The 18,525-nt window shown below is 39.3% G+C and overlaps 1 protein-coding gene across 1 annotated transcript in view; it reads left to right on the top strand.

Annotated features, from left to right (window-relative positions):
* SLC26A7 (solute carrier family 26 member 7) overlaps positions 1-3,802 on the top strand; it is an 81,818-nt gene extending 78,016 nt beyond the window's left edge. The window contains exon 19 of the mRNA XM_071554198.1: positions 54-3,802. Within this exon, the coding sequence (XP_071410299.1) occupies positions 54-89 (36 nt within the window). The 3' untranslated portion in view covers positions 90-3,802. The remainder of the gene's footprint in view (positions 1-53) is intronic.
* The last annotated feature ends 14,723 nt before the right edge of the window (positions 3,803-18,525 follow it).

Below are 18,525 nucleotides of genomic sequence, written 5' to 3'. Positions count from 1 at the left end.
TATTCTAGGAAAACTTTGTAATACTTTTTTTTTTTCTGTTTCTCTCAATTTAGAATTACAGCAAGTACAGTGAACAGAGTGAAGTGTGATGCCCACCCATTGAGTATGGCTAGTTTCATCTGCCTGTATTCAGAATGAACTACATCATTGTTTTTCCTTAGCTTTTTTCTCCAGTGGATCTCATAGATGATTTTTGTATGCCATATATACATTTAGTACATTCCATAATGACAAATCTGCCATTCAGAAAGAAAATTTTTCAGTTGCAATCACTTGGAGAATCTTCATGCAATTGTTCTATAGAGTGTTTATGAAATATTTTTATATACATTTAGATACAAATTATTAGAAATCAGACATGAGGTACTGGCTGTGTTTACCTGTAAGATGTATTCTTTCACATATCTTCTATTGTACCATTAGTTGTAATATGCATCTATAGTTTTATATATGGAATAGAGACATTGTGAATTCTTAAAAGAGTATGTTATAATTGATACAGTATATGTAGAAAGCCATATACCAATGCATACTCCTTCTAATGGCTTTACTTACTCTTTCTTCTGCTCAAGACAGCCATTTTCAGTAACCGCATCATATCACTGATATCATATTCTTCCATTTTTCATTCTTGGCTTTGTATGCTTTTTAACACCTACCCAGGTCTACAAGAAAACTGTATATGCAGAGAAGGCAGATGCATGTCCAGTGCCCCTTAGAAATCAGTGCTATGTGTTCTGTTTTCATCAGAAGTTACATATGTAGTCTTGTCTGGACCGTCCTTGCTCTGTTTGCCCAAAGCTGCTGCCTGAAAGAGATGAGGAGGCTCATGGAGTGACTTTTGCATCTCTGCATAGTTGTGTTAAGACATCAACAAGCATATTGTCTAGTCTTTGTAATTCCACACTGCTAGATGACAATGGGAGAATTACATGGGGGTTTTGGCCCTTTCAGTTATGAGTGACTTGGAGTTCTTCCCTACATTGTCTCACAGATGACCCGAAATGTTCTGTACATATTTCTCTGAAACTGCTTTCATAATTACTATGTAAAAGATTGATAAGTACAGTGAGAAGCTCATTATACACAGGAGAAATAAATTCTGTATATTGTCCCAAGCGCGTTAATTTCAAATGCTGTAGTTGATTGCAAATGACTCATTACATCATTGGACTTAATAACGGGCTATAACATTTGATTAATAATTTACTCAAACAGTTTTAGTAATTTATTAACACTTTAGAAACTATTTACAATGTACTTTAAATGTAGAAGCATAAATTTTATGTCACAATTTATGCAATTTGAATAAATGGTCTCATTTCTACTAAGTTCAGCATTTATTCTTTGGTGGGTAAATGTTTGGGGTTTTTCTGCAAATGCACAGATAAGTTGATTAATGAAATGTTTAAAAATAGGTCCTTAGCAAAGACAACAGCTACCAGGAGACTTTCAGTTTTGTTCTGAATGATCTTTTAAATTGAACAACAGAGATACTTTTAAAATGCCTTGTAGTGTTAGTCCTTGATGAAACCCTCTGCATCAAATGATCAATTTTGTAGTGCTTATCAAAATTACTTCCAATTTCTACTGCTTTCAATAGGAATAAATTGTCCACAGTTAAATGGCTGTTTTGGCATATGGACATTTATCTTCCATTAGCTCAAAGAACTTCTAGTGTCATTCTGAAATGTGTTTCACCAGTGTAAGACTTGAAAATGTCTTATTACTGTGATTACTGCTTGATTTTCCCACAGGGCAGAATCAGGGATGAAATATTCTTCTTCCTTTAAAACATTTAAACATAACTCTGAATTTCTTAACCTTCCAACACTGGGCTTTTGTATACTTGTAATAATTCTGCAATAATTAGCCCAAATAAGTTTCTGAGAATATACATTGTTAATTAGATTCCCTTTCTGGCAAGTGGCTTCACTTGGGGTAGTTGTTTCTCAGCTGAACAGAGACTCATGAAGACAGTTGCCCTTTCATTTCTTCTAAAGCACCTGTACTGAGCTTAAGCTCTTTAAAACCAGAACTGCTCTACAGAACTATGGGCAGAGGGTGAGGAAGGGTCATTTCTTTTTTCCTATTGATCTTAAAGGGCAAATTACTTTACTACTGATACAGTTTCCATTTTCCCACAACCCAGCCCTCTGAGCTATTACGGTTTACTAAATTATGTGCTTGCACAGATCCTGTCTTCAAATGACCAGGATGACATGCCAAGACCTTATGCACCTCATGGACTGCCAGATCACCAGTTGCTCTGCTGGTGGGATAGAAGTTGCTTTATGTCATCCCTGAGCTGCTCTCTGCAAATCTCTGATGATGGTGTGTTTGTGCCCCTTAAAAGTCAACTGACAAACAACTGCTTAATTCTTTGGTGAAGATTTAAGGAAACACCCTAAATCATCTAGATTAAATTTTGGAGGCAATTTCACCTATCAATTTCAACCCTTCTCTTAATGCTTCTTTGCATAGACTGTCCACTAAGGGCTTCCCTCTGGCTCTCAGGAATTATAGTGTAAATATATAAAAGCCTAACCCAAAACATCATAATTAGCTTCACCAGAACAGAATGAAATGGAATAAAATAAAATGTAGTAACATTTGAAAGAAACCATCAGTGATCATGTAGTCCAACTGCCATTATTATAAAGTGATAGAATATTATGAATAGAATAAACCATATTTGTTCTTCTATTCCATAAGGGCAAAGTGAGCTAAACTCACCCTGTAGGATAGAGCACAAAACCTGTGCCTCCTTATGGTGATGCAGGCCTTGGCCTTACTATCCAGACAAAGCAGAATTAGTAAATAACAATAAGGGGTTTAGTTATTGTGCCCTTCTAAGGCAAACATTCATCTTTGTACTTTCAGCCTTATTTACTTGAACATCCCTAGGGAGTTTTCAGAATAATGCAAAGTTTCTTAACTGTGCTTATCTAAGTGAACTTATACAGTGTTAGCAATAAGAGCACAGTGTGGAGCTCTCTCTGCTCTTATTGATTTCTAAAGGTGCAGGAGAGGCTGCACCCCCACAGCAGGGGCTTGAGGAAGTCTCTCATTTATGAACAAATTTCAACTAGTGAAGCCCATGAGTTTACTACTCTGAGTAGTGAGGAACTCTGAAAATCTAACCGTTTGCTCTGATTCCTAAATGTATACTTAGATGCTTAGATATTACATTCCCAAATCCAAACTGTATGAATCACCTAACTTATGGAAATCCATGCTTCAATTTTGCACATTTGGTGTATTTTGCACTTCACAGGGCAACTTTAGTACAAGATTGTTTTCCAGAGATACCCCAATGTTATCAGATTTATTTAGGATTTTTAAAGCTATTTTTAGTAATTCATTCTAAATTTTACATATTGCACCATGTTAGTGAGAAGTTTTCTGCAGTATTTAAGATTTGCCAATCAGAATATATTAAAATGAGGATTCGATCATATGATTCTTAGAGAATTTGTGTTTCACACATTCCAAAACAAAGCAAGCAATGAGGAAAAAATAGAGCGCAAACTGATGTTAAGAAATGAATATAGTGGCAATTAAAAATTAGGCATAAAATATGTAATAAGGACGAGACTGTTAACATTATATTTATGCAAATTAAATGTTTCTAATTCTCATCATATGTCTTTCATCTTAAAGGTTATTTGCCCTGATTCTATGATACAGGTGTCACAAGGTCTGGTTGTAGCTCCTTTGACATAATTTATTTGACAGCTCTGTGTGTCATAAATATATAATGTAACAAGGAAAGGTATCTTCACTGTTGAATAAAAAACATTAATGCATCAATACCGTGTATGAATACTGTTTGACATTTACTAGTTACAAAAATAAAATAAATATACGGTATGCCTTGAAAATATGGTGCTCCTAATTTTGGAAGACAATTTCTTTGTCTACAGAAACTAGGGTGTCATAAATAAAAGAAAGAGTGCAGTTCCAGAGTACATGCTAAACAGTGCTTTCATCATTAACACAGACTTTTAGTAAAGATCACCTAATCTGTATGTTTCCATATGTTTTATGATGTAGGTGACCCATGATGCTCCACAGACCAAGGAATTGCTTACTTTGCTCCCTCTTTCTGCCTGTCTCTCCCATCAGGAGGCAGTCTGTTCTACAGACTGCATAGCACAAAGTCTTGTGGCTGCAGCACAGATTGAACTACAAGATGGTGCAGATGTGGAGCTGGAGACCAGGACTAAGATGCTGGTGGGCTGTGAGGCTGTGGTGCATGGGATTGGGAGAAGGGCACTGCGGTGCACAGCAGGATATGGGAAGAGCTATATACGGGAAGAAAACTCAAGGGAACAAGACTGTGATATTGGACATGGATAAAAAATGCTGAAGAGTAAAGGTGCAGCTGGAATGTCAGGCTGCATAGAGGTGCTAGATGAAGGGGAGACAGATAAAAAAAATTTGAAGCAATTCCTATTGGCAGGCCCTTGATCAGCACACAAGGTCATTTTCTTCAGAAGCACAGTTTGCCTCACACAAGGATAGTTTCTTCACACTGCCATTAACCCTGCTAATGAGTTTAAGCAGCATTTGAATTACTTTGTATCAATAAGAGTTTTTTTCATTTTTCTTTCTGGAGAAAAACTTCTTTTTCTAACAAAATGCAACATTTATAGGTGTTTCATCCATATGAAAATGAAGTACATGTATCATCAAGCTCACATCTGCCTCTTTTCAACCTCACAGACTACACCTTTTCAGAGAGACAGGTGGTCCATAAGTAGGAGCAGGAGTACCCTGAGTATTTCCACCTCCATGTTATGGGCAGCCATTGCAAACACTGCACTCAAAGCACTTCAGTCATTTCTCCATCAATGTCACCACTTAAATACTTCATCAGAATCCAGCAGGGGTAGTCACAGATGTGTTCATGTCATGCATCAACAAAATTTAGCATAGGACTAGAAATGTGTAGCCAGAAGAAAGAAAGAAAGGTAAAGGAGAAATACTTCCAATTGAAAGAGTAATTCAAAGCTAGGATAATAGTTTTAGAATAACCAGTCAATTAGGACTAGCCAACAGTTAGCTACAGACAATGTCAATAGAGATTCATGGCGACCAGGGACCCTGAGCCTTGGTGTGTGCTGCCACTCTGCCCCATGCAAGACAGTGACAAACCAGGTGGTGCAGCAGAGAGATGTCTTCAGTATCCTCTGTGCACCTTCAGAACTGTGCTGAGATGCACTGCCCTGGAGATGTGTGAGCACTACACAGAGGACCAGTGTGACCCACTTAGCAGAGGGAACTCAGGCATTAGGGTAGGCAGAGACACTATTGCACCTTTAATCAGGAGAGAAATATCTGTGTAGGTTTGGACAGCTGTTAGATTGGAATATGTCTTTATATGGTCCTCAGCTTAGCATGGCATCATCCTGCCTGCCTACCTGTGTAGTCTGAGAGCTTGAAATGAGTCTTGCCAGATCACCAAAATCTACTGTCCCCATGTCTGGACATACCAGTAGAAGAGGTGGCCATATTGAAGTTAGACCAGCTAAAGCCATGAAGCCTGACACAGGAGGACAGGCTAACAGAGCTGGGGCTGGAGAACATAAGGTTTAGGGTTATCTTCTCTGTATATATGAGTACCTGATGGGGAGAAAGAGTATGGTCTGACCATTCTCAGTGCTGCCCAGGAACAGGAAAAGAGGCAATAAGAACAAAATGAAGTACAGGAAATTCCATTCGGATATAATCTTACTGTGAGGGTGTTCAAACACTGGAGCAGGTTGCTCAGGGAGGTCATGAAGTCTCCATCCTTGAAGATACTCAATCCAAATCAACATTTCCCTGAGCAACCTTCTGTATTTAACCCTGCTCTGAACATAGAGGTTGGACAAGAGACCTCCAGAAGTACCTCCCAATCTCATCAGTGACTCTCTGAGTCTGTGTGCATGGGAGACAACAGTGACTTTGACCAATTAAAGTGTGACTTTCTGCTCTGTGTGCTGGCTGCCAGCCTACCCCTCACCAATTCTTGTACAGAGACCTGCATGGCAACCCTTTCCAGACTGGCAACAAATGCTGATGCAGCTGATTCTATGCTCTTAAACACTGGCTATCAAACAGCTAGGAAACAAGCACACAGGCAGATGGGGTTTGGACAGTCTTATGTGAATAGTGCTCAAATATAAAACACATACTGGGTTGTGGAAGCCATGGTACTTAAAACGCTTCTTGATATGGTTTTGTTGGAAGATATCCTCACCCATAAATAGGAAGCTTGTTGACCAGAAAGCAAAACAGTAGATGTGAATTTTGTCAGTGTGGGAAATAGGTAGTTTCTGAATTTCTCAAATCATATGACAAAAACTGTTCTATTGAAGCAGCTGCCCCAGCTTATGCATGAAATTAGGATTACCAATATGTTAGCTCTCTGCTGACACATTGGAAAAACCAATGAGAAGAACCCTTCTATTTCTGCAGGGAGTGAGGGAAATGCCTCATTGCTTGGTCTGGTCAGCTGTGGCATAACTCTGGTGCCACCAGAGCCACAAGTCTGGGCACTGGATAAAAGATAGCAAGCCCCCCTTAATGTCCTGAGCAACCGCCAAAACCTCTTACGAGGTGTTGGAGGTATTTCCTCTGTCCATACAGTTGTGAAAAAGGCACATTCTACAGAAATACTATTTCATTTAGCTAATACCAGAAAAAAAAAAAAGAAAGAAAAAAAAGGTGATATTTAACTCTGTGGCATGAAAAGTGTATCTGCATCAGTGGTTTCTTCTCCATGAAAAACAGCTGGTAAGTTTTGGTGGCAGTCAAGTTTAGGCTTTTTTTTTTCCCTTCCATTTCCTGGCATCTGTAAATTTAAGATAGGTCCTTAATGTTATATTAACATAGATTTTTATGTGTCAATTAACAGATAAATTCATTATGAAAACTCATTTAAGAAAGGGCTGACACCATACAAAGCCTTGGGGCAGCTATGGAGTGCCAGGATGAAACATCTGCTCCATCAAATTGCACTCAGATGCTCTGATTTCTCGGCTGTTCGCCACTGTTCCACAGCATCTCAAGCAACTACTTACCTTCCCGGGGCATACACATTTGGACATAGACTCACAAAGGCCAAATGTCTCCATCAACTCTCCCAGGCATAACCAGCTAAAGAAAGCTGTCAAGATACACAACCCTTTGACATTGTGGGGAAAAAAAAAAGCCTGAACAAGCTACATGCCATGTTGATTTTTCAAGTGAGATTTGTTTTTCTTGACTTATTTAGTCAGTATTGAATTTGACAATCATCTCAAATATTAAATTTACCCTTGGAACCCACCTATTTGCTATGTTATGAACCTCATTTAGTATGTTAGATAATGTAAAAATGCCTTACATTGCTGCTGGGTTTGCTTCTCATGACATAATAGAAATTGACTCAGAAAGTAGCATATGATGTTATCACCCATAATAGATCAGCCACATCTCAAAGACTGGAAGCCAAAATTACCATTTGGCATGTCTGTAAATTCAAATATAACATCTGTCCCAAGTTAAGAATTAATGGAATTTAATCTATTTTATATATATATGTATATATATATATATATATATATATATATATATATATATATATATATACACACATATCAAAGGCTACACTTTCATCACTGCCATAAAAGCTTTTTCATCTACTATTTGTGTTAAAGTAATTGTCCATGGGTGTTTAATGTTTTTGAAGAGCTTATCAGGCTGCAATTTGTAAAACACGTCTCCTTCTGCCTCTCTGCATGTTGTTACCTCCACTTTAAGGTTCAGTGCTTCCAGAAACACAGAATTGGAAGAAATACCTGAGAGGCTGTTTCACTATCTTCTTGTCCCAAGGCAGGACCCACAAATAATTTCCAAAAGGTATTTCTTAACAAGATAGAAGTCAATACTAAAATATTATACATTTATACATATACACATCCCTTCATATACATGTAGTATGTGTAAAAAATTCTTCCTTATTGGCTGGCACTACTTAGCTTTAGTTTTTACAGAGCTGATAATTCAGGAAAGGGCAGTTACTGAGGGTGATTCTTATCTGAACACTTTCAGAAGAGAAAATACTCTGACAGCAGTCAGATTTTCATGCACACATAATGGAAGTATCGAACCTTTCACTGGTGGCTCATTTCAGTACCTGTAGGTGTGGTCCGTTTTCAACCAACACACAATCTCCTTTTGAAGGTATGTGGGAGGCTTTTTTTACCCAAATGTACAGATTTTTTTTCAGGCAGGCCCTGCCACTCAAGTGTTTTTGACAAAAGTTTCTTTTCAACAGCTATGGTTTCTAAGTGGGAAAAATTATGCGTCCAGTCCTGCAAACCTGCCTGCAATGAACGCCTTTAGAAATCAGTGGAGCTTTCACATGGCAGATGGCTCCCTAGGATTGAGCTCTACATAATTTGCGATATTTTAGTTGGGGATATTTTAGTGGCTTTTTCCCTATGCATGACAGCATGATTTGCTGGCTGCTAGAAAATGTCATCAGACCCTTTCTCATTCTGCAGTGAAACCTTTGGATATTTTTTTTTTAAGAGCAAAAATGTTTTCTTTCCCCATGGTACAGAACACTCCTATCTGATGAAAAATATTTCCTGATAGAAACAGTGACTAGAAGGGTAGAAGAGCAAAATAGTCATGCTGTGATTCAAAATAGACATAAAACCAAAAGAAAGGGCAAGACGTTTTGCTAAAAGCCTTTAAACAAATGTCTTACTATTGAAATTGCTTCTGTCCCTTAAAATTCTTGTGGAAGACTTTCTCATTATTTTATTTGTGGTGATATCTTATTTCTCCTACAATGTAATACATGCAAAACTATGATAAAATCACCAAGTTGATTTTATTGAATGAGTTGCACTCACTCAAAAAGGATAAATTCAAAGATTATTGCCTATCAGTCCACATTCAGACTGCCTCCTACAAAAACACAGCAAAAGAAAAAAAATGCTGAAAACTTTCCTCCCTTCTGCCAGCATTTGTCTCAGTCCCAGAAAGAATTAATTCCCACTATCCCTGGCCAGGACTATATCTACATGCAGAGATTGCAGTGGATTCCTTTGCAGGGAACAGTCTCCTTCAATTTGGTCACACAACACATTAGTGGTAACAAGACACATTCTGACCTGCCACTATAGTGCTTAAAATGGACTTGCACATCCAATAGATGTTTAAATTCAAAAGACTTGTCAGTGAGTAAAGCAAAGGTTACCTGGCTCCCTGGGCAGTCCATAGAATGACATAGGAGCCCTATTCAGACAATTTACATTTCCCAGCATGTCATTCCCATAGAAAATATATGTAGCTATAACTTATCGCCTCTGGCTATTAAGATTGATTCTGCAACCAATTTTTTGAAATTTTGTAATTCTAAGCATCTCTGTCTGTAAATAGATATTCTGAATACACCTCGCTCCTTCCTAGACTTTGTAGTCTGTAGTATCATTTACAGCACACACAAATACACAACCGCCTTTCTATTTCTTTTCTTTCCTGAATTATCAGCTCTGTAAAAACTAAAGCTAAGTAGTGCCAGCCAATAAGGAAGAATTTTTTACACATACTACATAAAATAAAAATAAGAGAAAACTTTAGCACATGCTGTATTTGTGAGTGATGAGATGCTGTTATTTTGGTCCATTTCCGGCCTTGCCACCTGTGAGAGTCTGTTCTTTTCTTGTCCAGTTATGAAAAACAAGAACTGATATGTGGAAGTTTGTCCTTGAAGGAGAAACATCTTGTGTACACTGAAACTGTTTTGCTGATAGCCAGTTAAGGATGAATCAAGGAGCAAAAGAAGAGGACATTGATGAAATAATGACCACCGACCTAGAAAGGGAGATCCTCGAGACACACTGCACAAGTGCAGGGAGATTTCCAGTTACCTAAGCAGGGAGGGACTGGAGGCCTCTATCTGGGTGTGTGCTGGCCACATACGCCCAGATGGACATCAAAGACCAAGCATATAAAAGCAGACAGTTCCTGCTGCAGATTTAGGTGTGTGCTGGCACCGAGGACAGCTTTGCTTCCGCGAGGACGCCCACTATGCGTGGTAAGCCTTCTGAAGCCCAAGGATGCAGCAGCTGGTCATACTGGGGTCTTGGGCACATTGGGATTGGTATGTATGGTAACTGTGTGAGTAATACATGAGTGACTTGGAGTTGTCTTGGGGTTCAGTTTTTTTCCCCCTTTTCTCATTTCCCCCTCTCATTTGCTACTTCTTTGCAATAAATGCTGTTTCTCTTGAATTTTGTGTTGTTGTTTCACCTCAAAATCCTCCCAAATCCTCCCGATAACACATGCTCATTGAAACAATCTATTTTAGCAATCTATCTAGTGTTGTTTTCTTCTAATGTCAATAATATAATTCTAACAAGATAAAAATCCAAACTGTAAAAATTCTGAATTTCTCATTATAATTTTAGGTATTTTGTTTGGATTTTGTTATATTAACAAAAAATTCAATGCATTTGAATAGAATAGTAAATTAAACTAATTAAAGAATAAATCAATCTTAGTTGCACTTTTTCATGGTACATTTTCTCAAAATCAATAGATTAAGTATTTTGAAAATAGCAAAATCGCAATTTTACCAGGAAGCTGTTTCATGAAATTGTTTTCAGCGGTGTTACTCTCAGATAGCAAGTCACAAATATGGTTAGTTAAATACTCATACATTTTGTTATTCAGTTTAAGTTCAGCTTTTTAAAACATTTTCAAACACAAATTGAGTTTTCATCAGGAGTCTACTTAATGCCAGCAAATTTTTGGAATCAGTAATATTAGTTATGATTCCTTAATCAATATTATTTTTATAAGCATCTAATGTAAATAGAGCATTGTTTCTGTTCTTAGAGTAAGAGCATTTTTATTTTGCATTTCACTCCTGGAAATAGAGTTCAAGCATAGCTATGCATACTTCAAATTCACTATTAATGAAGTAGAGCATCATTACAAGTCTATTCTTCAAATGTTATTAAGAATTAGATGCAAAATACCAAAATTCATCTTTTTTTTTAATATTGACAGCCCATGAAATACATAAATTAATTAACGGGGTTGTTGTTTATCATTAATGGAAAATGAAAACAAGAATTAGCTCAGTTCATGGGACAGCAACGAAGTATTAAAAGTGTGAGTCCTTCAGAATCTGCATGTGTTACCATCTTCTGGAATGGGTAACAACTTGGAAACACAACACTAGAGAAGTTTTGGTCAAGACAGCTCCATCTCAATTAAAATCTGGACCTCGTAAGCAGCTAAAACATTGGATGCAACTCAGACTAAGCCTTTGGAAGGATGTTAAGGATTTTCAGCTGAACAGCCAATGAGGCTCTTGTTTCGCATAAATTAAACTTACTTTCCCCCAGTAGATTACAATTTCATTTCCATCATTGTTATTTTCTAGCAACATAGAAGGATTTAATTCCTGCTCAGATCAGGCTAAATTGACAATTTTCTATCAAAATATTTTGCCCTGTGAAAAATTATTTTGCAATTAACATGAGATTTTACTAAAAGAATTTAGAAATGTTCATCCTTTTAATTAATAGTAGAAAAATTAAAATGAAAACTCTAAATATGTTTTCTGTTATGGTGAAAAAAAAAAGCCCTTTAATGTTTTAAGTACCAAATCAGTATAACTGGTGGAACAAGGGTTTTTTTTTTTTCTTCAAAACAGCTTCTTTCCCCTACCCAACCCATTTTCAATGAATAAAAATAAAGATTTTTTTCAGAATAAAATATGAGTATTAATTTGTTCTGACATACTCGTCCTCTCTTTAAAAAGCTCTTGTTTAGGATGCTGCCAGGTACTGTCCTTATCTCCAACTACAGTTTTTCATAAAATAATGGTATCATAGCTCCCTGTTCCAACAATTGCTTCTGCCATGATGCATTATTGCCAGGGAGCTAAACAATTGAATTCATAAATCTTTGAGCTTTTAACTATGCTACCACTGCCCAAAGGAGATTTTGTGAGACTGCCATGAGCTAAAGAGAGTCAAGCAACTAAATGCAAAAGAGTGAAATGGGACAGAAAAGCTTTTCTTCTGAAATACTGTTTGGATTTTCTTGCAAGAAAAACATAGCATGAAATAAAGTTCCTTGGCAAGTCTGAAATTAAATCGGGTGCATTTGCTTCAGTTAATGCCCAACAGACACTAATCATACTGACATAAAAGAATAATTCCACTGGCTGTACATTATGTTGAGAAAAACATATCAGCAGAAAATAAAAACTACGTCTTGCTGTCCTGGTGCCCATTGACTTGGCACCTGCTGAGAATAAAATGCACAAACGCATATGCTAAAAGTGCTACTCTCCCTGGCTCCCACAGTTCAGCCTCTTAGCACTCCGCTGTGCATGGCCTGCAGCCATCCTGCCAAAGCCAAAAGACCTGACAGGGGTCTGCAGTGCTGCTGCATCTACCCTCCTGGTACTGAAGAATAAAAGTGGAGAGAGTATTTTGAACTGAAGAAGATACAGTTTCTCCATTCCCAAACTGAATTCACTACAATACTGATGGATAACACAGCACTCTTCTCAGCTGGCTGAAATCACCTGACCCTAAAGGCTGCTTATTACCACATGTACATTGCCATTCCTTGCAGAGGGGCATGAGGGCATGACAAGTCAGCCTACCAAGCTGCTACAAAGAAAAATAAATAAGCAGCAGTCCTTAACCTTTAACTCTTCCCATATGCTTTGTTATTTTTTTCAGAAATCAGTTCAAAATTAAACTGGCATCAACTCAGGGATTCATTCTGATGTGAGATGCAGGCCTCCTATCTGAATTGTATCACTGAACTTAAAAATCACATCCTTGTTAATGTGAATACCCGTCTTTTCAAATTATTGTTATATATGCCACATAAGCCGTAGCATTCTCATTTCTCTTGAGAAAAAACTAAGCTGACCATTCTTTCAGATCCTTGCAACATTTTTTAAGTATGTTGTGATTCTGCATGTTAAATATGAACAGCTGACTTCTCCCCTTAAATACATAAATGCAATTCCCACTGAAATCAATTAAAGCTGTCTTGAAATCTCACAGAGTACCCTAAGCTTTACATCCATTTATATGTAGGAAATAATTGGAGATAAATCAAGTGAATTGTCTAATAGAAAGATGTATCGCCCCCATTTCACTGTCTGGAAGGAGAGTTTGGATACTTGATACACAGCTTTTCACTCACTGTAAATTTGCAGAACCACAGCTTCTCTATATAACTCTATTTGTATAAATTATTTCAATTTCACAGTGCTAATCCTCTGTTTTTGTGATTTTCATATGGATTTCCTGTCAAGAAACAAAGAACTATGGGGAAAAAATTTTTAATTGAGTCAACTCTTGTATAAAATAATTCTACTCTATAATAATATGGGAATTATTTTATAATAAAGCAGACTTTATAAGAAAACAGCAAGGTTATGGTATGAACCTGGGAAGTATTTACAAGGACAATTACTACAGTGATGGAAATTCCAGTTGTTGCAGACTAGTGCTTGCCCCATTTAAGTCAATAGAATTTTTGTCACTGATTTTTGTGCTGGACAGAATTTCACTCTGCTCAAGGGTTGCGGCTTAGAGCATGGGCTCAAAAGTAAAATTAAATGGAAATTTCTTGCATAATATTATTGCAAGAGTCCACTGATAACTATGTTGGTGGTTCTAAAATTATTTTTTAATTCCAAGCTCTCTCTAGTTTCCATTAAAAACAGTAAGGACTCAAGCTGATGCAAAATATTCCAAGTTAATTGCAAAATATTTTTGCTGAAGCAATTTCTGAGATATTACTTTCATTGTTTTAATAGAAATGTTTTCTTGGTTTTGACAGTTTTAATTTATACTGAAGCAAATTAGGTTTAAAGACATATCTGGCTGTGAGATATAGGTACAGATCAGAATCTATCAGTAGCCCATCTAGATAGCCTGTGTAAAGCATCGTTTTTGGGAATGGGAGTCTGATAACCAGAAGGCAGCATCTGGAGCTGAGGACAAGGGGAGGCAGCTTTTGTGTCTTCCTTTCCTTTCTACCACAGAGTTAGTTAGATCTGGCTTTACATACAGAATTCCTTCCTGATGATACTTTTAATAGAAGAGGCATAAACTTTTAATTAAGAGGTAAATTGAAGGAAACAGAGTATTCTTATAGAGTAATGGCCTCCTCCCATCAGCAGACAAGGTGTTTACTGAAATGAGATTTAACTTCACAACAGAAGATATGTATCATATTCTATTACAATAACAGAATTATTTCTTTTAGCAGGTGACTGATAGTGAAGCAATCATTTTGATTGATGGACACAGGGCAGACAATGGGTACTCAGTAGCAGACCTCTGAATACTTCAACTCATAATTGTCCCTTCTGGAGGTCAGAAAACTAGGACAATTTTAGAAAATAATGGATATTTCTTCCATAGAACAAATTTTTCACTTGAAATACCACATGATTAGTATATTTTTAATCAGTGGTTTTATAAGTACTTAATTACAACAATTTAAAATTAATTTAATATTTTTTCCTAGAAATAAAACTATTTCACTAAGAAAGTATAATGTCACTTGGGGTACAGCCCTGCCAAATCTTACTTGTGTTGTTTAAAATCATCCACAGTTCATTCATCCTTTCTCAACATATATGGAAAGTATGTGAAAACGCACTTCTTTAAAGAGAAGTGGGGAAATCCATGTTCTTTTATGCTGGCCATTTTGTGTTGAAAGTTGTAAGCAAAATATCCTTCTTAAGAAAAGTGGTAAGAACTCCAGTTTCTTATATTGTGGTGCCCAAAACTGCACACAATATTAAAGTGAGGGTGCTCCAGTGCAGAGCAGAGCGGTACAGTCCCCTCCCTTGACCGGTTGGTGATGCTTTGCCTGACGCCCCCAGGACATGGTTGGCCCTCCTGGCTGCCAGGGCACTGCTGTCTCATATTCAATTTCCATTGATCAGGACTCCCATGTCCCCTTCTATGGCACAGCTTTCCAACATCTCCTATTTGTACAGCACTTTCCTTTATTGCACTTCATGTGGTTGACGATTGCCCAGTCCTCTAATTTGTCAAGGTTTCTCTGCAGGGCCTCCCTGCCTTTGAGGGAGTCAACAGCTCCTCCCAGTTTTGTGTCATCTGCAAACTTATTATCCCTTCCAGTCCTGCATCCAAGACATTTATGAAGATGTTGAAGAGCACAGGGCCCCAGATGGAGTCCTGTGGAACCCCATTGGTGACAGGTCACCCGCCTGATGTTACTCCATTCACTATTGTCCTCTGTGCTCAATCTGCGAGCCAATTGCTCACCCATGGCATGCTGTGTATATCCAGCTGTGAGCCGGAGAGTTTGTCCAGAAGGATCCTGTGAGAGACAGTATCCAAAGCTTTACTGAAATCCAAAAATATTACACCAACTGGCTTCCTTTGATCAATCCAACCTAGGGTTACCTTGTCATAAATCTGGTTGGATAAGCAGGACTTTCCCCTCATGTAGCTGTGCTGGCTGTGACCAATAACTGACTATATTATGTTTCAGGTGTTTTTCAGTACCTCCCAGAATACTCTCATCCATAACTTTACTAGGCCCTGAAGTGAGACTGACAGATCTGTAGTTTCCAGGGTCCTCTTTCTTGCCCTTCTTGAAAATCAGAATGTTTACAAGCTTCCTAGTCAGCTGGAACATCTCTGGGTTCCCAAGACTGCTCAAAAATCATTGAGAGAGGTTTTGTGATGACATCAGCCAGTTCTTTGAGGATTTGTGGATGAATCCCATCAGATCCCATTTGTAGGCATCCAGCTTGAGCAGCAGATCCTGCACAATTTCAGGGTCACCTGGGAGTGGGTCCTTCTCACATCTATGGTCCTCCAGCTCAGGGCACTGAGACTCACTTCCAAGAGAAGATTCCTGTTCAGCCAAGCCAGCCTTCCGCCTTGCCTGCTTGAGTTTAAACATTTGGGAATTGCCTGCTCCTGTGCCCTAGGCAGGTGATGGTTGAAAAGTGACCAGCACTGATGGACTCCAGCACCTGCAAAAGCATTTTCCCAGAGGACTTTACTTACTATTTCCCTCAGCAGCCTGAAGTCTGCTCTCCTCATGTTCAGAGTTGAGGTTTGGCTGGCATTTTTCCTCCTGTCAATAGATATTTTAAACTCAATTTCTTTGTGGTTGCTGTGGCCAAGACAGCTGCCAATCTCCACTTTGCTCATAAGATCCACTCTGTTGACAAGCAGAAGATCGGGGAGAGCATCCTTCCGAGTCGGCTCCCTTAGGACCTGTTCCATAAAGTTGTCATCCAGTTTTTTTTTTGGAATCTTCTGACCCAGGTTGTAGCAGCTGTGTGATGCTCCCACTTATTTGCTGGCAATCAGAATCCCCCATAAGGACAAGGGCAGTTGACTTGCAAGTGTCCCATAGTTCCTCCAAGAATAATTCATCAGTGTCATTGTCCTGTCTGGGAGGTCTATAGCAGACTATAGACTCCCACAATGACATTGGCAATATTTGTTTGCCCCTTGATTCTTACCCAGAGGCTCTCAACTGTGCCATTGCCACCTGTGAGCTCCATACATTCTAACTCTTTTGTTACATACAATGTCATTTCTCTGCCTCTTCTGCCCTACCTATCCCTTCTGAAGAGCCTGTAATCATCCAGCAGGCCACTGCAGTCACAGGACACATCCTACCAGGTTTCACTTATGCCAATGATGTCAAATTCCTGGGACTAGGCCAAAGCTTTGAGCTCCTCTTGTTTGTTCCTCACGCATGCAGTATGGGAGATCTGGCACTGTCTGCCAAATGTAGATTTGTGCTGCGGGTACCTAATGGAACAGTCCAGCTAAACTCAGTAGTATTTATATTCCCTAAACAGATGGCCAAGAACAAGAGGCTTTGAAGACCTCCAGAGGCAGATTTTTTCTAGCAAGTTGAGGCATCTAATGAGTCTCTTCTCTGGGGGCCTGAAGGGGAATGTAGAGTTTCCTACTGATTATACATGATACTGTTTTAGCCAGATAGATTATGCTGAAGTTTCAATGCCCATCTTTGGTGACCCTTCTGATCAAATACCACATCTTTCCTGCTCCTGCTGTAAGGAGGGAAGGACAAGGACAGGGATAGGGTGCATGATGTGGACTTTCTTTCACCAGACATTTTCTTGGCTTACATCTTGCTCTCTGATCTGTTATCAATCCCAGGAAGTGTGGGCTTGTATTATTGATAGCTTTGCTACCATGGGGTATAGAGATGGACTGAAGTTTAGCATTGGCATGAAAGGAGCTGGGATACAGATGAGAAAGAAAATGGGACTTGCCACCTATTGTTAAACCTGTCTTTGCTGCTTTGTGCGGTAGGATTGAGCCATCTCATTTGTTTTGAAGCCCCGGGGAGCAACATATGTGACCTTTCCCCTTGCCCGTCTCTCTGGGCTGCTACGCAGCACCGGCAAGGATGCTGCTGCCTGCCGTGGTGCTCGGGCAGCTATCTGTGCCCTGGAATCCCGCAGCCATCAGCCATGTCTGGTTCCTTCCACAGGGAGGAGAGAGGCAGGGCGGGCAGAGCCGTGCTGGAGGGTGCCGAGGCCGCCCGCTGCTCGCTCCCCGGCTCCCCCGTCGCTGTGGCCGGGGGCAGCGGCGGCGTGGGGCTGCCCTGGCCCTGCTGCCCAGCAGATGCCCCGGTCCCGGGGGGCGCCGGGCTCTACGTGCGGCACAAGCTCTTCCTGGCGCCCTGTCGGTCCCGTCGCGACCGGCGCCGCCGCCGACTCCGGGGAGAACCTCCCGCTCCACTCCCAGCCCTCGCCGCTCGCGCTGCGGGCGCAGTTTGTCCTTCATTTGAATAAAACTATCATCAAAACCATTCGATTGAGTCAGCTATTAAACCACTTAATTCCCAAATCCATACCACGGGTGATTTAGAAAGGACAATTAAAAAGTCAGGGAACAGTCTCTCTGGCTTTTTATTGTGAGCTCCATCAGCACGGAGTGCTGCCTGCCATCCGCTAACCTAATAAAAGCCTCGATACACGAATTGCAATAGTGTTCTATAGGTGCCTGCTCTGCTTCCCCTCCTCTGCCCTAGACTGCCAGAAAATACTTTCTTGGATATAAATCGCTATTTTATTTTATTTTATTTATTTTATTTTATTTTAATTTTGCTCTGACTGCAGAGTTAGGGCTGGACTGAGAGTGATGATGGCACAACAAACAGAAAGAGAATGACAATGGGACAGTCACCCAATGTGAGATCAACCCTGACTTGCTGAGAGCTTAACATCCTTTTCCTGGGCAGAGTAAAGGAGCAGTAGGGCTTCGGAATGAGACAGCTCCATCACAGCTCTGCTCTTGTGCCAGCAACCCTAGAACATAACCCTCCTCAGGACTGGAAACAAGGGTTCGGTTCCACCTTGCCAGTCAAAGGCAAAGAAGATAGGACTTATACCTGCAATAAAAGTGTGCACAATTATGCTTTAATATCTATTAATTCTGGAGTAACAAAGCTAAAAGG

This window comes from Pithys albifrons, chromosome 4 (genome assembly GCF_047495875.1).
Source record: "Pithys albifrons albifrons isolate INPA30051 chromosome 4, PitAlb_v1, whole genome shotgun sequence".
NCBI classification, from domain to species: Eukaryota; Metazoa; Chordata; class Aves; order Passeriformes; family Thamnophilidae; genus Pithys; species Pithys albifrons.
The sequence above is the reverse complement of the archived record's forward strand: the minus strand, read 5'-3'. Positions and strand labels throughout refer to the sequence as shown.